The 23141-nt window shown below is 49.1% G+C and overlaps 1 protein-coding gene across 3 annotated transcripts in view; it reads left to right on the plus strand.

The window, feature by feature from the left end:
• The window catches only part of TCHP (trichoplein keratin filament binding), a 99064-nt gene that overhangs the window by 50125 nt on the left and 25798 nt on the right, over positions 1 to 23141 (plus strand). For all 3 annotated transcript variants that reach the window (XM_075320043.1, XM_075320046.1, XM_075320044.1), the window contains 4 exons: positions 1266 to 1438; positions 16850 to 16931; positions 20346 to 20531; positions 20685 to 20828. In XM_075320043.1, the coding sequence (XP_075176158.1) occupies positions 1266 to 1438; positions 16850 to 16931; positions 20346 to 20531; positions 20685 to 20828 (585 nt within the window). The remainder of the gene's footprint in view (positions 1 to 1265; positions 1439 to 16849; positions 16932 to 20345; positions 20532 to 20684; positions 20829 to 23141) is intronic.

Here is a 23141-nt window from a genome sequence, read left to right on the forward strand (position 1 = left end):
GAGCACGATGAGGAGTGCGCAGCATGGGGGATGGAGCACGATTGGGAGTGCGCAGCATGGGGGATGGAGCACGATGGGGGTGCACACCTCCCCCCAAAACACACACACGGCGCCACACGCGCACCGCACAACACACGACCCACACACTGGGAACCACAAACACTGCCCTACACAGACACCCACACACAGACAACGCCGCACACACACAACACCCAACACACAAACACCGCGGCATACACAAATATACGCACATACCGCGCAACACACACACTGCACAAAACATACCTCCCCCAAAACACACACACGCACTCCACACCCACACAAACCGCAAAACACACACAGCACCACACACAGACAACACTGCAGACACACAGCGCTCCACAAACAACGCAACACACATACAACACCGCTCTCACCCCGCACCACACCCAGACAACACCCAGAACATTTACAGTGCCCTACACAAACACTGGCATTTACACACAACAACATCGATATATATAACAAAAAACATACATTAACTACACAATAAATTCTAGAATACCCGATGCGTTAGAATCGGGCCACCTTCTAGTTTGAAATAATCATGAATATAAACATTAGTAGATACGGCCAGCTTCTGATCAGCAAACAAAAATTACCCCTTATTAATGATACCATTCAAACAGTAGACATTGCTACTTGTGTATCATTGTCCGGTGAGCTTGTGTGCCAGGAGGGTCCACACTCTAGCAAACGTTAAGATTATTTCCACCTCCCTCTCTTCGGCCAGTCGCTATCTTGCATTTTACTTACACCACACCAGTTAAACAGCCATGGCGGAATCAGTCCTCATACCCCCCAGTTATTGGGGAATTTTCCTGGGCATACCTGGTATATATGTGTTAATTTTTTAAAGGTAAGAGAGAGATTTACTGCCAATATCCACTGTGAGATGCTTACTAGTCTTAAGGACATACAATGTCTGGCCACACACTTACACCATAACGGGAACCCAAATCAAGAATGATTTTCTACCCTTTTGGTATTGTTCAGGGTCAACAAATAGAAGACAGGTCTTCTAAAACAGTCCAAATCAAAGGTGGTAGAATATCCCCAGGCCCCTTCTGCAATTGTGGAACACATATGGCAACTGGGGTTGTACCCTGTGCATTCTGGAGGTGGTGTAGTATGCATGATGAATGATATATACATATAATATACTCTATGTTTAAACACAGTATTTGCTATGTATTGTGAATAATCCTTCTGTCTTGTTCTTTAAGGAAATGGACATGAAGATACTAGCTGCACTGATCAGTAAAGAAGATGAGGACCAACGCTCGCGCTCAGCTAGACGGGAGCAAGCAGCCGCAGACGCAGCGTGGATGAAACGTGTCATAGAAGAACAGTTACACCTGGAGAGACTGAGGGAAGCAGAGCTTGATACCCTTTTCAGGTGAGGAACAAAGTCTAAATTCAATGATGCTACATATGAAAGGTCTGAGATTATACATAAACAATGTTTTATAATCATCAAACCACAGGATGGGTAACAAGTGTATGATCGCCAGGGTCTGATGGATAATGGTAGTGCACATATGCCACCACTACTCCACTCGGTAGTGCACATATGCCACCACTACTCCACTCGGTAGTGCACATGTGCCACCGCTACTCCACTCGGTAGTGCACATGTGCCACCTCTACTCCACTCTGTTTTGAGTCTGTAGAAGGAGCAATTCACATGCATGAACAATGCTTCCAGATATCATGAATGAAGAAGTGGTTGCTTGTACTTACTATTTTTCTATTTACTCAGGGGACATTATTTTAGATTGGAGATGGTCCTGACTTTCGAGCCCCCAATGATCGTAGATATATCGTGTACATGGATCATACATCCTGAACAGGACCAGCTGGGTCCTAGGAGAATCATTCGCTCTCAGGCAGGAGGTTTAAATACCCCCAGTAACTAGACTAATATAGTATCCCCAGTTACAGCGTAATTTAAAAAGAAATGTATTAATGGCTTAAAATAGTCTCTAAAGGCCTTTTAAGTGTGTAACGTATGAAAAAGATTAAATAAAAAGAGCAAAAATAAATTTAGAAAAAAAAAATAAATAAAAATGTCTAATAAAATAATTTTAATTTGAAATAGGAACACAAGTTTTGTGGTTGTAAAAAAAAACCCAAACCAAAACACTAAGGCCCTGTGCGCACTGGGAAATGACTTTTTCTTAAGAAAAAACCGCACCCTCTAGCAGAATTCTCTACCTGCGGCAAAAACTGCGGTAAAAACGCACCCATGGTTTTGTTTCTGCGTTTTTTTTTACCATTATCTATGGCAAAAACTAAGGTACCTTTCGGAAAAAGAAGTGACATGCTATTTCTTTTTTGCTGCAGAAATTCTGCAGCAAAACATATAGGAAAAAAAGGCAGCGTGCGTGAAGCATTTTGGATTTCCCATAGATTTTGCTGGGGAAGGACTGCAGAAAGGTTATGAACAAAAAACGCACCTCTTCTGCAGCAAAAAATGCTATGTACGCACAGGGCCTAAATGTAAAAAATATATTATGTATCTCCTATTTTTTTTTCTTTGTCGCTCCATTGGGAGACCCAGACAATTGAGACCCAGACACTTGGGTGTATAGCTTCTGCCTCCGGAGGCCACACAAAGTATTACACTTTAAAAAGTTTAACCCCTCCCCTCTGCCTATACACCCTCCTGTGCATCACGGGCCCATCAGTTTTATGCTTTGTGTTGAAGGAGGCACACATTCACGCAAGCTCCACATTTTAGTCAGCAGCAGCTGCTGACTGTATCGGATGGAAGAAAAGAGGGCCCCCCACAGGGCCCCCGGCATGCTCCCTTCTCACCCCACTAATGTCGGCGGTGCTGTTAAGGTTGAGGTACCCATTGCGGGTACAAAGGCTGGAGCCACATGCCGTTTTCCTTCCCCATCCCTTAGAGGCTCTGGGAGAAGTGGGATCCTAACCGGTCACCATTCACTGGGACCGGGCTCCCTCCGCAGCCCCTGGGGGAATCTGACGGACAGGAGACTGGGTATCATCAGGGACAGGCCCTGCTTCTAAGAGGTACTCTATGTCCCCGTGGGGACGGCGCATGGAGCGCCTGTGTAACAGACGCTGCAGCAGCTGCTGTGTTTTTGTGACGCCGGGACTACCGCGCCGACCGCGCCTGTTTGTCGGCCGCGTTATTAAATTTAGTCCCCGGCTTCTGCGGCCTAGTACCATAACTCCCGCCCCCGGGCCTGCCAGTCAGGGGTAAGGGCGGGACGGTCGACTGGACGTCGGCAGTGAGGGCTGGAGCATACTTAGGTGTCCTCCTCCCCCCTCACTGAGCACTGTGGGGCACCAGATTCCCGCACTTTATTAGTCACGCCCACGGCTCCCTCCTCCCCTGAGAACGCTGGCAGCCATTGTTATAATCACTTCTGCCGGTGGAGGACTTCAGAACGAGCTCTGCAGCTCTGGGAGGCCCAGGCAGGGAATCTGGTGGACACAAAACCGCTTTGGGCGGTCGGTAAGCCACACTGGTTACCAGGTGCTGGCCCCCCTTGGGTGCCGAAGTGTGTGTATATATATATATATATATAGATATAGATATAGATATAGATATAGATAGATATATATATATATATATATATATATAGATATTGTATACATTTTCTCTGTTCGGCCGCATTATTTGCTTTTGGCTATATACCCTCACTGATCACTCTAAGAGGAGACAACAGCATGTCGTCCGCAAAGAACAAGGGTGCCAAGGCACAGGCTTATTTTGCAACCTGTACCTCTTGTGCGGCTATGTTACCTGCAGGTTCCACCTACCCTCATTGTGTGCAATGCTCGGCCCCTGTGGCACTCACTCAGCCGGAGCCTCAGGCACTGGTGGGACCCTCGGCTCAGGTAGAACCACCGGCTTCCACTGTCCAGGTGGCAGGGACAGAGTTTGCAGTTTTGGCTGAGAAACTCTCTGAGTCGCTTTCACAATCCATGGCTCAGTCTATGGACAGATGGTCTGCTAAGATACTAGAAGCCTTGCAGTCCAGACCGGTAACACAGGCCCAGGGCACTGGGTCGGCGCAGCAAAGTGCTCCTGGGGTGACACCTAGGTCCCACGGTGAGGACTCCGACACGGACCGCAGTCCCAGACCGGCTAAGCGGGCTCGCTGGGAACCTTCCCCGACTTCATCACGCTGCTCAGGGTTTCAGCATGAGGACTCTCTGGAGGATGAAGCGGAGGTCGCAGCTCAGGGCTCTGACCCTGACGTTGCTCTCAATCTTGATACACCTGAAGGGGACGCCATAGTGAATGACCTTATAGCGTCCATCAACCAGGTGCTAGAGCTTTCTCCCCCAACTCCACCTATAGAGGAGTCGGCTTCACAGCAGGAGAAACACCAGTTTAGGTTTCCCAAACGTACACGGAGTGTGTTTTTCGATCACTCTAACTTCAGAGATGCTGTCCAGAAGCACAGGGCATTTCCGGACAAGCGCTTTACTAAGCGCCTTAATGACACACGTTACCCCTTCCCCCCTGACGTAGTTAAGGGTTGGGCTCAGTGTCCCAAGGTGGATCCACCAGTCTCTAGACTGGCGGCTAGATCCGTAGTATCAGTGGCAGATGGTTCATCGCTCAAGGATGCCACTGACAGGCAAATGGAGCTCCTGATGAAATCCATCTATGAAGCCATAGGCGCGTCTTTTGCTCCGGCATTCGCAGCAGTGTGGGCATTCCAAGCTATCTCAGCTTGTCTGTCTGAGATTAATGCGGTCACACGTACCTCTGCTCCGCAGGTTGTGTCTTTGACTTCTCAGGCGTCGGCTTTTTCGTCCTACGCCATGAACGCCGTCCTGGACTCTGCTAGCCGTACAGCGGTAGCATCCGCCAATTCGGTGGCAGTCCGCAGGGCCATGTGGCTACGCGAATGGAAGGCAGACTCTGCTTCCAAGAAGTTCTTAACCGGTTTGCCATTTTCTGGCGACCGTTTGTTTGGCGAGCAATTGGACGAAATTATTAAACAATCCAAGGGAAAGGACTCGTCCTTACCCCAGTCCAAACCAAACAGACCTCAGCAACGAAAGATACAACCGAGGTTTCGGTCCTTTCGGCCCTCAGCCAGGTCCCATTCCTCCACGTCCAACAGGTCAGAGAAGGGCCAGAGGAACTCTTCTGCATGGCGGTCTAAGTCACGTCCTAAAAAGACCGCCGGAGGAACCGCCACCAAGGCGGCCTTCTCATGACTTTCGGCCTCACCAAACCGCATCCTCGGTCGGTGGCAGGCTCTCCCGCTTTTGCGACGCCTGGTGGCCACATGTCCAAGACCGATGGGTGAGAGACATTCTGTCTCACGGTTACAGGATAGAGCTCAGTTCTCGTCCTCCGACTCGTTTCTTCAGAACATCTCCGCCCCCCCGAGCGAGCCGATGCACTTTTTCAGGCGGTGAACACTCTGAAGGCAGAAGGAGTGGTGATTCCCGTTCCCCTTCAAGAATGTGGTCGCGGTTTTTACTCCAACTTGTTCGTGGTGCCAAAAAAGGACGGATCATTCCGTCCCGTTCTGGACCTCAAACTGCTCAACAGACACGTGAGAACCAGACGGTTCCGGATGGAATCTCTCCGCTCTGTCATCGCCTCGATGTCCCAAGGAGACTTCCTAGCATCAATCGACATCAGGGATGCTTATCTCCATGTGCCGATTGCACCAGAGCATCAACGCTTCCTGCGTATCGCCATCGGGGACGAACACCTTCAGTTCGTGGCACTGCCTTTCGGCCTGGCGACAGCCCCACGGGTCTTCACCAAGGTCATGGCAGCAGTGGTGGCGGTCCTACACTCTCAGGGCCACTCGGTGATCCCTTACTTAGACGATCTTCTAGTCAAGGCACCCTCCCGGGTGGCATGTCAACACAGCCTGACCATTGCTCTGGAGACTCTCCAGAGGTTCGGGTGGATCATCAATTTCCCAAAGTCAAAATTGACACCGACCCAATCGCTGACTTACCTCGGGATAGAGTTTCATACTCTCTCAGCGATAGTGATGCTACCGCTGGACAAACAGCGTTCACTACAGACAGGGGTGCACTCTCTCCTTCGAGCCCAGTCACACCCCTTGAGGCGCCTCATGCACTTCCTAGGGAAGATGGTGGCAGCAATGGAGGCAGTTCCCTTTGCGCAGTTTCATCTGCGTCCACTTCAATGGGACATTCTCCGCAAATGGGACAGGAGGTCGACGTCCCTAGACAGGAACGTCTCTCTTTCACGGGCAGCCAAAACCTCTCTTCAGTGGTGGCTTCTTTCCACTTCTTTGTCGAAGGGAAAATCCTTCCTGCCCCCATCCTGGGCTGTGGTCACGACGGACGCGAGTCTGTCAGGGTGGGGAGCGGTCTTCCTCCACCACAGGGCTCAGGGAACCTGGACTCCGACAGAGTCCTCCCTTCAGATCAATGTTCTGGAGATAAGGGCAGTGTATCTAGCCCTAAAGGCGTTCCAGCAGTGGCTGGAGGGCAGGCAGATCCGAATACAGTCGGACAACGCCACGGCGGTTGCGTACATCAACCACCAGGGCGGCACACGCAGTCGTCAAGCCTTCCAAGAAGTTCGGCGGATTCTGCTGTGGGCGGAAGCCACAGCCTCCACCATCTCCGCAGTTCACATCCCGGGCGTAGAAAACTGGGAAGCAGACTTTCTCAGTCGCCAGGGCATGGACGCAGGGGAATGGTCTCTTCACCCGGACGTGTTTCAAGAGATCTGTTGCCGCTGGGGAACGCCGGACGTCGACCTAATGGCGTCTCGGCACGACAACAAATTCCCGGCATTCATGGCACGGTCTCAAGATCACAGAGCTCTGGCGGCAGACGCATTAGTTCAGGATTGGTCGCAGTTCCTCCTCTGGCACTGCTGCCCAGAGTGTTACGCAAGATCAGGTCCGACTGCCGCCGCGCCATCCTCATCGCTCCAGACTGGCCGAGGAGGTCGTGGTACCCGGATCTGTGGCACCTCACGGTGGGTCAACCGTGGGCACTCCCAGACCGACCAGACTTGCTGTCTCAAGGGCCATTTTTCCATCTGAATTCCGCGGCCCTCAACCTGACTGTGTGGCCATTGAGTCCTGGCTCCTAGCGTCCTCAGGGTTATCTCAAGATGTTATTGCCACTATGAGACAGGCCAGGAAACCAACGTCCGCCAAGATCTATCACAGGGCTTGGAGGATCTTCTTATCCTGGTGCGCTGATCAGGGTTTTACCCCCTGGCCGTTTGCCTTACCCACTTTTCTTTCTTTCCTTCAATCCGGAATGGACAAGGTTTGTCTCTCGGCTCTCTCAAGGGACAAGTATCGGCGCTTTCCGTGTTTTTTCAAAAGCGTCTAGCCAGGCTTCCGCAGGTCCGCACGTTCCTGCAGGGAGTTTGCCACATAGTCCCACCTTACAAGCGTCCGCTAGAACCCTGGGATCTTAACAGGGTGCTAACGGCTCTTCAGAAACCACCTTTCGAGCCGATGCGGGATGTCTCTCTATCACGCCTTTCGCAGAAGGTGGCCTTCCTAGTGGCAGTCACATCACTTCGGAGAGTGTCTGAGCTAGCAGCGCTGTCATGCAAAGCCCCCTTCCTGGTGTTTCACCAGGATAAGGTGGTTCTGCATCCGGTCCCGGATTTTCTCCCTAAGGTGGTATCTCCTTTTCATCTCAATCAGGATATCTCCTTGCCTTCATTTTGCCCTAATCCAATTCACCAATGTGAAAAGGATTTGCACTCTTTGGATCTGGTGAGAGCACTCCGACTCTACGTGTCTCGCACGGCGCCCCTGCGTCGTTCAGATGCGCTCTTTGTCCTTGTCGCTGGCCAGCGTAAGGGTTCGCAGGCTTCCAAGTCAACCTTGGCTCGGTGGATCAAGGAACCGATTCTCGAAGCCTACCGTTCTTCTGGGCTTCCGCTTCCTTCAGGGCTGAAAGCCCATTCTACCAGAGCTGTGGGTGCGTCCTGGGCATTGCGGCACCGGGCTACGGCTCAGCAGGTGTGTCAGGCGGCTACCTGGTCGAGTCTGCACATTTTCACGAAACACTATCAGGTGCATGCCTATGCTTCGGCAGATGCCAGCCTAGGTAGGCGAGTCCTTCAGGCGGCGGTTGCCCACCTGTAAGAGGGGGCCGTTTTTCGGCTCTTTTTATCGAGGTATTCTTTTACCCACCCAGGGACTGCTTTTGGACGTCCCAATTGTCTGGGTCTCCCAATGGAGCGACAAAGAAGGGAATTTTGTTTACTTACCGTAAATTCCTTTTCTTCTAGCTCCTATTGGGAGACCCAGCACCCGCCCCTGTTCCCTTCGGGCTGTTGTTCTTTTGTGTACACATGTTGTTCATGTTGAATTGTTCTTTTGGTTCATGGTTTCAGTTCTCCGAACATCCTTCGGATTGAATTTACCTTAGACCAATTTATAAGTTTCCTCCTTCCTGCTTTTGCACCAAAACTGAGGAGCCCGTGATGCACGGGAGGGTGTATAGGCAGAGGGGAGGGGTTACACTTTTAAAGTGTAATACTTTGTGTGGCCTCCGGAGGCAGAAGCTATACACCCAATTGTCTGGGTCTCCCAATAGGAGCTAGAAGAAAAGGAATTTACGGTAAGTAAACAAAATTCCCTTCTTCTTTATCGTTCCTATGGGAGACCCAGACCATGGGTGTTTAGCTTCTGCCTCCGGAGGACACACAAAGTACTACACTTAAAAGTGTAGCTCCTCCCTCTGAGCTTATACACCCCCTGATAGCCTGTCCTAGCCAGTTTATTGCTTTGTGTCAGGAGGCATACATCCACACATGCATTCTCATCTGATTTGTTTGATTTTTGGAAAGAGTTTGAAGAAAAGCGGGTCCAAGTCTGGACTCCCGGCATGTCCCTTCTCACCCCACTGTGTCGGCGGTGTTAAGGTTGATTTCCAAGGCTGGAGACTTACATGCCGCGCTCCTTCACCATCCCTCCTGGGCTCTGGCTTGAAGTGGGAGCCAGCACGGTCTCCATCCACAGCCCCTTGAGGATCCTGTTGGACCGGAGCACTCATCCCCAGGGACCTGGCCCTGCGTCTCAGCAGCTAAGTACCTGAGACGTTTGTGTTGGAGGTCCCGGTTCTTTATTGTATGGGGAGAGTATGCTGTATATGATTATTTTGACTTTTCCGGCGGGTTCTCTAGCTTTTGCCTGAGAACCGCGCCGATGGTTCCTGCTTGTCGGCCTCGCCGCTTAAATTTAGGCCCCGGCTTCGCCGGAGGCCTAGTTTCATTTTCCTGCCCTCGCATGTCACTCATGCAGAGGGACAGGCTCGGCTCCTCCCGGCGGCCGTTCTACACAGGGGAGGGACTCTCCCCACTGCTGGGGCGTTCCTCCTCCCCTGCAGGTCTCTATAGCCCTCAAGTTCCCGCTCTCCTATAGGAACGCCCCCTAGTCCCGCCCCCTCTCCTCGCTCCGGCGGCCATTTCTCACGCAGAGTTTACTCTGCTTTGGGACATTCTGCACTCTGCATCTCTGCTGAGGTGCTGTGCACTGGGGGACCGGGCTTCGGGATCTGGAGGGCACACAACAACCGCACCCAGCGGTCTGGTAAGCCACAGCCGGTCTCCGGTTGTGGACCTTTGTATATTCTCCCTGGGGTTCATTCTCTGCAAAGCCCCCACTCCAGCAGCATGTCTCACACAAGGAGCAAGGCTCCAAAGCTTTATTCTGTATGCACTGCATGTAAGCTCCTTCTGCCTGAGCCGAGCACTTATCCACACTGTGATGGTTGCTCTAACTTGGCGGTGCCACAGCCTGGAGTCTTACCCCCAGTGGTCTCTCAGGCTGCTGCTGCACCTGTGGCTGAACCCCCGGCCTGGGTAGAGCCCTTTTCTAGGTCCATATCCCAGTCATTTGCTGAGTCCATAGGACTTTTGTCCAGGACTTTGATGAATATGCATCAGCCCTCCTCACAGGGTGCCTCTAATACTCTTGACAGAGGATTCCTATCCTCTCACCTCCGTCCATCGGAGCTCGCGGAGGATTCATCATCTGGTCCCAGACCCTGTCCTTCTAAGAGAAGGCGCAGGGTTTCCTCCCCCTCCTCATCCCATGGCTCTGTCTCAAGAGCTGACTCGCAAGATGAGGAGGATATCCCATCGATTTCTCTGAGGGTGACTCAGATCTTAGTGACTTGATTGCTTCTATTAATTCTGTGCTGGATCTCAATCCGCCAGTCTCAGAGGAGCAACCCTCTTTGGCAGAAAAACATCAGTTTACCTCGCCTAAGAGAGTGAAGAGTGTGTTCTTTAACCACTCCAGTTTTCAGACCGCTGTGACCAAACCCAGGGCCTGCCCTGACAAACGCTTTCCAAAGCGTGGTTCTGATGACCGGTTTCCATTTCCACCTGAGGTGGTCAAGGAGTGGTCTCACTCCCCAAAGGTAGACCCTCCGGTGTCTAGGCTCTCAGCCCGGACCGTTGTGTCGGTGGCTGACGGCACCTCTCTTAAGGATTCCACTGACCGTCAGATTGACCTTCTGGCCAAATCTGTGTATGAAGCTGCGGGGGCCACGTTTTCCCCGACTTTTGCAGCAGTGTGGGCTCTCAAAGCCATCTCTGCTTCCCTGGAGGAGATGCATTCCCTCACCAAGGAATCTATGCCTGAGATGGTTACCTTAACCTCTCAGGCTTCAGCTTTTTCATCTTATGCCATGTCTGCAATGCTAGAGGCTGCTCACTGCACTGCGGTGGCTTCAGCTAATTCTCTTGTTATCCGCAGGATTTTGTGGCTTCGAGAGTGGAAGGCAGATTCTTCTTCCAAGAAGTTTCTTGCTGGGCTCCCTTTTGCTGGTTCACGGCAGTTTGGTGAACAGCTGGATGAAATCATTAAGGAAGCTACTGGCGGGAAGAGTACTTCCATGCCACAAACCAAGACCAGGAAACCCGCCCAGGGTAGGAATCAATCGAGGTTTCGTTCCTTTCGTTCCTCCAACTGGTCATCCTCTAAGCCTTCCGCCTTGTCCGCTAACTCAGCTAAGGATCAGAAATCCAACTGGCGCACAAAAGCGCGTCCGCAGAAGTCCGCAGGAGGTTCTGCCACTAAGGCAGCCTCCTCATGACTCTCGGCCCGCTCCAGCCACGTCCTTAGTCGGTGGCAGGCTCTCCCACTTTGGCGACGCTTGGTTAAAGCAAGTCTCCGATCAGTGGGTGAGAGTCATCATATCTCACGGCTACAGGATAGAGTTCTCTTCCAGCCCGCCAGATTTTTTTTCTCTCAACTCCCCCCTGCTCCAAGGCCGCCGCCTTCTCACAGGCCGTGGCATCCTTGCAGGCAAACGGAGTTATTGTACCAGTTCCTGCTCGAGAACGGTTCAGAGGTTTTTACTCAAACCTCTTCCTAGTTGAAAAAAAGGACGGTACCTTCCGGCCCATCCTGGATCTTAAGCTTCTCAACAAGCATGTCCTGGTGCGGCATTTTCGCATGGAGTCTCTGCGATCAGTCATTGCCTCTATGACCCAAGGGGATTTCCTGGCGTCCATCGACATCAGAGATGCCTATCTACATGTGCCAATCGCAGTGTCACACCAGCGTTGGTTACGTTTTGCGATAGGAGAGGATCATTTCCAATTCGTGGCTCTCCCCTTCGGGTTAGCCACGGCCCCTCGGGTATTCACCAAGGTCATGGTGGCAGTGATTGCGGTCCTGCACCTCCAGGGGTTGGCAGTGCTTCCTTATCTGGACGATCTTCTGGTCAAGGGTCCATCCAGCGCAGACTGTCAGCGGAGTGTTTCGCTCACTCTCGCCACTCTAGCCCAATTCGGGTGGCTTGTCAATCTTCCCAAATCCACCCTGACTCCGACCCAGAGTCTCATGTACCTAGGGATGCAGTTCGAGACTTTGCCGGCACTTGTGAAGTTGCCCTTAGTCAAACAGTAGTCCCTCCAGCTAGCGGTGCGCTCTCTGCTGAGGCCCCGCCGTTATTCCCTCAGGCGCCTGATGCAGGTGCTGGGTCAAATGGTGGTGTCCATGGAGGCGGTTCCCTTTGTCCAGTTCCATCTGCGCCCTCTGCAGCTGGACATTCTCCGCTGTTGGGACAAGCGGCCTTCCTCCTTACACAGGTTAGTGGCTCTGTCGCCACGGACCAGGAGCTCTCTTCAGTGGTGGCTTCGGCCCCTCTCCCTGTCCCAAGGGCGCTCCTTTCTGACTCCGTCCTGGGTGATTCTCACCACGGATGCCAGCCTATCCGGCTGGGGAGCGGTATATCTCCACCACAGAGCACAGGGCACTTGGACTCCGTCCGAGTCAGCCCTTTCAATCAATGTGCTGGAAACCAGATCTGTGCTTCTAGCTCTCCTAGCCTTTCACCACCTGTTGGCGGGCAGGCACATTCGAGTCCAGTCAGACAACGCGACAGCGGTTGCCTACATCAATCACCAGGGCGGGACACGCAGCCGCCTGGCAATGTTGGAGGTCCAACGCATTCTTCAATGGGCGGAGGACTCCAAGTCCACCATATCCGCAGTCCACATCCCAGGCGTAGAAAACTGGGAGGCAGATTATCTCAGCCGTCAATCCGTGGACGGTGGCGAGTGGTCCCTGCACCCGGCAGTGTTTTCAGTCAATCTGCCGCAAGTGGGGCACTCCGGACGTGGACCTAATGGCATCCCGTCACAACAACAAGGTTCCTGTCTACGTAGCTTGCTCCCACGATCCTCAGGCCTTCGCCGCGGACGCTCTGGTTCAGGATTGGTCCCAGTTTCGTCTGTCCTACGTGTTTCCCCCTCTAGCTTTCTTGCCCAGAGTCCTGCGCAAGATCAGAATGGAGGGCTGTCGAGTCATCCTCATTGCACCGGACTCGCCCAGGCGAGCTTGGTATCCGGACCTGCTCCATCTGTCCGTAGAGATGCCGTGGCATCTTCCGGACCGTCCAGACCTACTCTCGCAAGGTCCGTTTTTCTGCCCGAATTCTGCGGCACTCAAATTGACGGCGTGGCTCTTGAGTCCTGGATTTTGACGGCTTCTGGTATTCCTCCTGAAGTCATCTCCACTATGACTTGGGCCCGTAAGTCTTCCTCCGTCAAGATCTATCACAGGACTTGGAAAATTTTCCTGTCCTGGTGTCGCTCTTCCGGCCATCCTCCTTGGCCATTCTCGTTGCCGACCCTTCTGTCTTTTTTACAGTCCGGTCTGCAGCTAGGACTGTCCCTCAACTCTCTCAAGGGACAAGTCTCAGCTCTATCAGTGCTGTTCCAGCGGCGTCTCGCCCGGCTGGCTCAGGTCCGCACCTTCATGCAAGGTGCGTCTCACATCATTCCGCCTTATCGGCGGCCCTTGGATCCCTGGGACCTTAACTTGGTCCTCACGGTATTGCAGAAACCCCCTTTTGAGCCCCTTAGGGAGGTTTCTTTGTATCGTCTTTCTCAAAAGGTGGCCTTTCTAGTTGCCATAACTTCTCTCAGGAGAGTCTCTGATTTGGCTGCGCTCTCCTCGGAGTCACCTTTTTTGGTTTTTCACCAAGACAAGGTAGTTCTCCGTCCGACTCCGGACTTTCTTCCTAAGGTGGTCTCTCCCTTCCACCTTAACCAGGACATTTCCTTGCCTTCCTTCTGTCCGGCCCCTGTTTATCGCTTTGAGAAAGCGCTGCATACTCTGGATCAAAGCACACTCGACCAGAGCTGTCGGTGCCTCTTGGGCTTTTAGGCACCAGGCTCAACAAGTCTGTCAGGCTGCCACTTGGTAGTGCTTCGAAAAGGTATGCAGGCTAGTCCAAGTGCATGCTCATGCTTCGGCAGATGCGAGCTTGGGCAGACGCATCCTTCAGGCGGCTGTCGCCCACTTGTGAAGTTAGGCTCCGCCTACTTCTTAGTTTTTTCTGTTTATTCCCACCCAGGGACAGCTTTGGAACGTCCCATGGTCTGGATCTCCCATAGGAACGATAAAGAAAAAGAGAATTTTGTTTACTTACCGTAAATTCTTTTTCTTATAGTTCCGTATTGGGAGACCCAGCTCCCTCCCTGTTGCCTGTTGGCAATTTTCTTGTTCCGTGTGTTATCACCGGCTGTTGTCGTGGACAGAGTCTCCGGTTGTTCCGGTTCTTGCTCGGTTCTACTTGTGGGTGGCTATTCTCCTTCAGCTTTTGCACTAAACTGGATAGGACTGGCTCTCCAGGGGGTGTATAAGCTCAGAGGGAGGAGCTACACTTTTAAGTGTAGTACTTTGTGTGTCCTCCGGAGGCAGAAGCTAAACACCCATGGTCTGGGTCTCCCAATACGGAACTATAAGAAAAAGAATTTACGGTAAGTAAACAAAATTCTCTTTTTTACACTGCCATAATATAGATTAATTGTAGCACCCATCTTAACATTGCAATATTCGGATCCCTGGGATTCTAATGACCTAGTTTGACTTAGATCATCTATGAATGGGCATTAAACGGGTTTTAACAAATGTGTCGGGGATAAGATTTTGTGGCACTTACAAATATATAAGTATTACAGGTTCTCCTCCTGCACTACAGCCTTCCTCACAGACTGCACAGCTCTCCTGTCCATACAATGACTGCTGGTGGAGGACATGTGACCAGACCTGTCCATCAGCCTCCTCCAATAGAAAAACAGCTTGTCTCAATGGGATACACAGAAACAATGGGTTAAGGGAATGACCACTATATAATTACTGTAACAAATGTGTCGGGAACATACTTCTATGGCACTCACAGACTGCACAGAACTCCTGTTTGTAAAATTACTGCTGATGGAAGAATGTAAAGAGACCTTGTCCAATAGAAGAACCAATGAGAATAAAGATTCTCTAGAATTCAACCTTTTCTTACCGTTGACCCTTACTGTCGCTCTTATTCATTATAGTCTGGACTGTTGTAACTCTCTACTAATTGATCTCCCATGTTGTAAACTCTCCCCTCTCTAATCCATGCAGAATGCAGCAGCCAGGATTATATTCCTCTCCAGACGCTACACTGATGCCTCCATCTTGTGCCAGTTATTGCACTGGTTGCCCATCCGTTAGAGTACAATATAAACTTCTCTCTCAACCACAAAGCTCTGCACAGTTCTGCACCACCCTACATATCCTCCCTAATTTCGTTTTTTACCCTGCCAGTGTCCTCTATTGCACTAATGACTTAAGCCTGGCATCCTCTATAATCCAAACCTCCCACTTCCATCTCCAAGACTTCTTGAAAATTCACAACAGAAACAGTTGTACGAATGCCCTAACAATGCATTTCTTTAGACTACCCTATCATCTCACATATCGTTGCCCTTACAATATATATATATCGTATATTTTTTTTCAAAATCTAATCCCTTTAGTCATCTTTTTACACCCTATATGCATTTAATAGCACTTGTACACATATGGTCTGGTGACTGGCTCATGCAGTGATATATGAAGCCCCAATTTATTATATTGAAGTCTGGACCAGACAATACCAGTATTTTTTTTACTATTTACCTTTTGTGCCTCCCCTATTTCCCCTTATACTGTATATTGTAAGCTAGAAAACAGAACCCTTACTCCTCTTTGTATCTGTTGAATTGTGATATTCTGTAACGTCTGATATTGTCTGAATATGTCCCCTTTGAATGTAAAAGTGCTGCAGAATATGTTGGCGCTATACAAAGAAAAAATATTATTTTTGGTACTCACCGTAAATTCTTTCTCGTTTCCTTCATTGGGGGACAAAGGAACCATGGGTTATATGCTGCCACCTAGAGGCTAACAATAAGAATGTCTTAGGAAAAAAAAAAAGCCCCCGAGTCTTCTCCACCAGGCTAACCTTGTGCAACCAACTCCCAGTTATTCAGTTTAGCTTGGTTTTAGAGGCAGACATGGGTCTGAGTGGCAGACCTGTCTATAGCAGTTATTGGTTCTTCTATTCCATAAGGCAGCTACTTAGTCTTCTGTCCACATCATTATGGAGCTCTTACCTTTTGCGTCCAGAGATGTAAGTCTCAACTGAAGGGTGTTACAGGCGGCAGTTGCTATTTTTCTTTTGCAGTACTGTGACTAGTTTTTCTACTCTAGGGATAGCTTTGGGATGTCCCATAGTTTCACTGACTCCCAATGAAACAACCAAGAAATAAAGATTTTAGGTACTCACTGTAAAATCTTTCTCATTGCCTTCATTGGGGACATTGTTGTACCATTGTTTGGGGGGGTGTCTTTTTTCTTTTGTTCTTCCTATTACTTTTGCACCAACTGAATATTTGGGTGTTGGCTGATCAGGTGTAGCCTAGGGAGGAGAAGTCAGCTTTTTATTTTTGTTTCTACGATGTATTAGTGTTCACAAGTTCCCCTTCTTTACTCCCCCCTTATCTCCTTTTTCCACAATCGCATACAAGACTTCTCTCATGTCTCCCCCATACTCTGGAACTCTCTACCACAACATATTATACTCTCTTCTACCATGGAAACCTTCAAAAGGAACCTGAAGACCCACCTATTCAGACAAGCCTACAACCTGCAGTAACCCTCAGTCCACTATACCACTGTCCGACCAGCTGTACCCTGTACCCTCACCTACTGTATCCTCACCCATCCCTTGTAGACTGTGAGCCCTCGTGGGCAGGGTCTTCTCCTCCTGTACCAGTCTGTGCCTTGTATTGTTCATGATTATAGTACTTATCTATGTATGCTCACCCCCCTCTTTTTCACATGTAAAACGACATTTAATAAATGGCACTATAATAATAACCGCCAGGTGGCGGCATATAACCCATGGTTCCCCTGTACACCAATCAAGGTTACAAGAAAGATCTGTCTACATATACTAAGTCTTTACCCAGAGACACAGTGTGAATTAACTGCAAGTTCAATAATTACTAATTACTGTCTAGGGAAGAAGCAAAACAGGTGTGGGAGAAAAGGGAGGCGGAATGGGACAGAGAGCGGAACGCACGGAACCGCCTGATGAGAGAGGTAATGCTGCTCCCTGCTTAGTGGACGTCTTTTTGTAATAGATTCTCACTTCATTTCCACACATCCAACATTGGTCAAAGTTGGCCATATGTTTCTTTGTAATTTACCTGCTTTTTGCTATTTTTCTATGTATAAGAGCCAGACCTTCCAATAATGGCGGGTCTGGCATAACCGATTTATAAGGCCATGTTTATTTGGAGCAGAACAAAGTGTGCACATTTCATTGAATGGAGTTTAACACGTACGTTTTTGGCTACTATGCTGTAGATAAAATCTGTTGCTGAGTGAACATGGCCTTTAAAGGAAACTTTCATATTCAGAAATGCGATGAGCCAGAAGCCATTTAATTTGTGTTTTAAATCCTGTGTAATCTGATTTTTCAAAGAGCAGAGAGAAAATGATATTACATTCTCCCGGTAGCTGCTCTCTTCCAGTCAACAGAGTGGTGCAGAGGGCTGTAACAGTTACCGCAGCTGTAATCACTGCACGGCACAATGATTGACAGCATGCTATATACATAAGCTGCAGTGCAGGCTATGAATGAATGAATGAGCCGGGGATTACAACTATAATCACTGTGTACTGAGCAGTGACTGTAAAGGACACGTCTCACTAGCAACATCGCTGCTGAGGCACGACTTTTGTGATGTAACAGCGATGTTGCTGTGTGTGACATCCAGCAACAACCTGGCCCCTGCTGTGAGGTCGCTGGTTGTTGCTGAATGTCCTGGACCATTTTTTAGTTGTTGCTCTCCCGCTGTGAAGCACACATCACTGTGTGTGACAGCGACAGAGCAACAACTGAATGTGCAGGGAGCAGGGAGCCGGCTTCTGTGGACGCTGGTACCCAATGTAAATATTGGGTAACCAAGAAGCCCTTTCCTTGGTTACCCGATATTTACCTTCGTTACCAGCGTCCGCCGCTCTCACGCTGTCAGTGCCGGCTCCGGGCTTCCTGCACACATAGCCAGACTACACATCGGGTAATTAACCCGATGTGTACTCTGGCTAGGAGTGCAGGGAGCCAGCGCTAAGCGGTGTGCGCTTGTAATCAAGGTAAATATCGGGTTGGTTACCCGATATTTACCTTAGTTACCAAGCGCAGCATCGCTTCCACGCGTCGCTGCTGGCTGGGAGCTGGTCACTGGTTGCTGGTGAGATCTGCCTGTGTGACAGCTCACCAGCAACCCGTGTAGCGACGCTCCAGCGATCCCTGCCAGGTCAGGTTGCTGGTGGGATCGCTGGAGCGTCACTTAGTGTGACGGTACCTTCACAGCCCTTTGCACCGCCCAAAGGACTTGCAGGTACATAAGGTTTCTGGACGTGACAAGCTCCCCTTAAAGGGCCATCTTAGCTAGCTATCACCTACTCAAAAGTTAAGTGGTAACTTGCTGACTTCTGGTGTTGTCACTGCTGCACTGATCTAGAAAGCAAAACTCCAAAGTGTCACTGGCCCGAGACTTCATTGCTTATGGCACTGTCTGAGATATTGGAGCACTGTACTTTGCAATACTCAGCAGACCTAAACACAGTGAAAGGAGCTGTACTGCATGTGTTCCATTCAATTTGATACTCCAGAAACTATTCCTTGGGATTTTAGGTGATAACTCGCTAAATGGGAATTACCCTTTAGAGGAATACTAAACCTAGAAATCACAGTAAACCGCATAATCTTGCACTAAGAAATAAATAAAATAAATCTTGATATTTATATTCCGCAGCGCTTTACATACATCAGGAACACTGTCCCCATTGGGGCTCACAATCTAAATTCCCTATCTGTATGTTTTTGGAGTGTGGGAGGAAGCCGGAGTACCCGGAGGAAACCCACGCAAGCATGGGGAGAACATACAAACTCCTTGCAGATGGTGTCCTTGGTGGGATTCGAACCCAGGACCCCAGCGCTGCAAGGCTGCAGTGCTAACCACTGAGCCACAATGCTGCCCCGTTTGATTTTGATTTTCTGCATGAAATAGCTTATTTTGTAGAAATGCTGCAGAGAACACGGTTAATCTAATCGGCTCCATTTTTGGTTGGTGACCTGCTGAGGGTGTGCGGATTAGTGATCCTGTTCTGGTGTGGACAGGACGGAGGCTCCTGCTGCAGCCGGTCACAGAATAGGGAGGAGCGGGAGGGTAAATAGCTAATATCCAACAACACATACAGGACTAAAGGCGCTTAAGAGGGGAAGTGCTCAGAAATCTTCAGAATTTTTTTTATTTGTGCAGGTTCTGTTTGGTCTTCAGTAAAAAAAAGAAATCCTTTCCTAGCTTCTTAGGCTATGTTCACACAGTGCATCTTTTGTAACTACAAAGATGCAGTGTTTTTGGTCCCAAAAAAACGCACCCGCGGCAAAAACACGTGTTTTTGATGCGTTTTTACCGCATTTTGCCCAATGTGTTTTTAAAGTCAAATCTAGTGACTGGGCAGCACGGTGGCTCAGTGGTTAGCACTGCTGTCTTGCAGTGTTGGGGTCCTGGGTTCTAGTCCCACTAAGGACAACATCTGCAAGGAGTTTGTATGTTCTCCCCGTGTTTGTGTGGGTTTCCTCCGGGTACTCTGGTTTCCTCCCACACTCCAAAAACATACAGATAGGAAATTTAGATTGTGAGCCCCAATGGGGACAGTGTTGCCAATGTATGTAAAGCGCTATGGAATTAATAGCGCTATATAAATGATTATTATTATTATTATTCTTAAAAAGGATGTAAAAAACGCAAAAAGAATTGACATGCTGTATCTTGGCTGCATCTTCAAAAACGCAGCCAAGATGCAGCAAACAAAAGATGCCCAGCGTGGACAGCAAAATCAAAATCTCAGACGTTGCTGGGAGAAGGAAATGCATGAATATTGGTGCATCTTTGTGATGTCAAAAACGCACCAAAAGATGCACTGTCTGAACATAGCCTTAAAGGGGTTTGTCCACTATTCTATCACTATCTTTTCCCCCAGTAAAATGATAAAACCGGTGCCATTACTGTGGTGTCTCCCGGGGCTTGCTCGCCTCCTCCAAATGTCTGACTAGTCTGAAGGAAGGGCGCGTGAAGCCAGCGATGACTGACTGCAGGGATCCTGTGAAATTGATATGTCACGTGATCCTCTGGACAGGTAGTGCCACTGCTGACACCACTGGAATGGTCCCTACATCGGAGCTGAGTATAGATACTATCTTACAAGGGAAAAACATAGTGATTGGGATAGAGTTGTCCAAGTAGTGGACAATACCTTTAGGGAATATTGAATAATCAGTATGTCACAGGTTGTTTTTTTTTTTTATTAAGCTTACAGTATTTTATCTCCAAATTAGCTTTATGGCAGGTATTATTGTCGGCATGTAATTATATATTACTTGGTCTGTAATTTAGAAAAGCTTTAGATTACACTTGTAACGTAGCTCACTGTCTCCTTATCCAGGTGCTGACAGGACGGCAGCTACAGATCCAGGAGAAAATAGACCAGAATAAACGAGCACAGAGAGAATCCCTGAAGTCTCGTGAACAGCTCATCCAAGAACTTGAGGAGGTCAAGCAATTGACGTCCAGAGAGAAGAAAGAGGAGGAGGAAATGAAGACTGCTCGAAGACTGGAACTGGAGGCACAGGTACCATGCATTAGAAGAAAGCAATATTGCAGATCTGCGGCAGTATTCCTTAGGGTGGGCCTGTAGTTCAGAAGGTTTTCTTCTCTGCATAGCCTTTGTGGTCTGTACCGTATAGGTGTATATTATGCTAATATGGAAAAATGGTTCTCCTAGATTTCTGAGCGACGCGTGCAAGAAAGAGAGGCCATGCTGCGTGTGGAAGAGGAGGAAAGAGGGGAGAAATTGGCAGAGGAAGAAGAAAATTATTTGGAAGAACAAGAGGCAGGAATCATGACCCAGAGCGGCTATCAGGAAAAGGTAACTTATCCTAGAACTACACCACCCAAGTGGTTGTAGAGTTTAGACATTATTATCATGTTCATCTGTCACCAGGTTTTTTTACTACTTAATCTCAGAGCAGCGTAATGTAGAGATGGAGACCTTCAGAAGATTATCACTAGAGGACTAATAAGCTTGTTTCCATTTAGTCCAACCTGACGCAAACACTGATTGGCAGATTTCTGCCTATGCACAGAGTAGACAGCTGCCAATCAGTGGTGTGGGCAGGGTTATACAGAGCTCAGCATTCTGACCATTGGTAGATCAGCAGGTAAAATAATTATGATATTTTCAAAACTGCAGCAAAGTAATAGATACATTGCTGGAATCAGGGTCTCTGCCCTTACATAATGCTCCTCTCAGATGGGATAGCAAAAACCTGGTGACAGACTCCCTTTAATTAATTATGTGAATAGAAAAATGGGCTGTTTGTGCAAAATTAGCTATCTTCTACAAGTTAAAAGGCTTTTCCAAGCATTGTTTTTATATTGCATAGACTTGCCATGGATACATATAACAAATCAAATAATCTATACTTTTACTTACCGCTGCTCAGAAGCTGTAACCGCTGCTGCCAATAGTTTTTTTTTTTCTTTCTAGACTACAGTGACGACCACAACACGTGATCGTTGCAGCCAATCACTGAGATCAGAGGTCTCATGCCAACTACCCTGGCATCACCGCTGAGTCCAGTGAGTGTCTTCAGCGGTCACATGATATAAAATTCTGAGATCACTGCTGCAGTCTATCAAAAAAGATGAGAAGCATTAGCAGGACTTCCAGCTATGGAGCAGGGGGACATATAGTTTATTTTTAAAAGTATAAAAATGATTGGATATGTTTCTAACTATAGACATGCGATAAATACATACTCGTTATTTAATAGTCTGGTTCCTGTGTACAGAGTATTAGTTTTCTACCATTTACAGAAATTTCTGAAACCATGTAATTAACAGTTGTTGACATCATCCAGCTGTTGTTAAGGGGGCTTTACACGCAGCGATCTCGCTAGCGATGTCGCTGGTGAAAGCACCCGCCCCCGTCATTTGCCCCCGTCATTTGTGCGTCACGGGCAAATCGCTGCCCGTGGCGCACAATATCGTTAGGAGCCGTCACACGGACTTACCTGCTTAGCGATGTCACTGTGACCGGCGAACCGCCTCCTTTCTAAGGGGGCGGTTCGTGTGATGTCACAGCGGCGCTACTAAGCAGCCGCCCAATAGAAGCGGACGGGCGGAGATGAGCGGGACGAACATCCCGCCCACCTCTTTCCTTCCGCATTGCCGGTGGCCGCAGATAAGCTGTAGTTCGTCGTTCCCGAGGTGTCACACACAGCGATGTGTGCTGCCTCGGGAACGACGAACAACCTGCGTGCTCAACAATCAACGATTTTATGAAAAGGAACGACGTGTCAACGATGGCCGATTAGGTGAGTATTTTCCATCGTTAACGGTCGCTCGTTGATGTTACACGCAATGACGTCGCTAACTATGCCGGATGTGCATCACGGAATCCGTGACGCCAGCGATATATCGTTAGTCGTTGCATGTAACGGGGCCTTTAGCCAATGAAAATAGCAGTTGAAGGTCCCTCTTATATGTCAGTATTTGTAAGCCGTGAACAGGAGTGAGTCCATGTTATTAACCCCTTCACGATGGCCAATTTCCATGTTTGCATTGTCGTTTTTTCCCCTTTTTCCCCAGGCCATAACTTTTATTTTTGTATTCACATAGATATGAGGGCTTTTGCGGGATGAGTTGTATTTTTGAATGACGTTATTCCACATACTGAACTATAAACTATGAAACAGATTCCAAGTGTGTAGAAATTGTGCAAAATGACCTTGCAATATGATTATCCTAATCAGTACAATTACGGTGATACCAAACATGCCTTTTCTTCGGCGCTCCATTGGGAGACCCAGACGATTGGGTGTATAGCTACTGCCTCCGGAGGCCACACAAAGTATTACACTAAAAAGTGTAAGGCCCCTCCCCTTCTGCCTATACACCCCCCGTGGGAACACGGGCTCCAGTTTTATGCTTTGTGCGAAGGAGGTCAGACATCCACGCATAGCTCCACTGTTTAGTCAGCAGCAGCTGCTGACTATGTCGGATGGAAGAAAAGAGGGCCCATACTAGGGCCCCCAGCATGCTCCCTTCTCACCCCACTTTCTGTCGGCGGTGTTTGTTAAGGTTGAGGTACCCATTGTGGGTACGGAGGCTGGAGCCCACATGCTGTTTTCCTTCCCCATCCCCCGGAGGGCTCTGGGTGAAGTGGGATCTTACCGGC

Source organism: Anomaloglossus baeobatrachus, chromosome 1 (genome assembly GCF_048569485.1).
Source record: "Anomaloglossus baeobatrachus isolate aAnoBae1 chromosome 1, aAnoBae1.hap1, whole genome shotgun sequence".
In the NCBI taxonomy this organism is placed as follows: Eukaryota; Metazoa; Chordata; class Amphibia; order Anura; family Aromobatidae; genus Anomaloglossus; species Anomaloglossus baeobatrachus.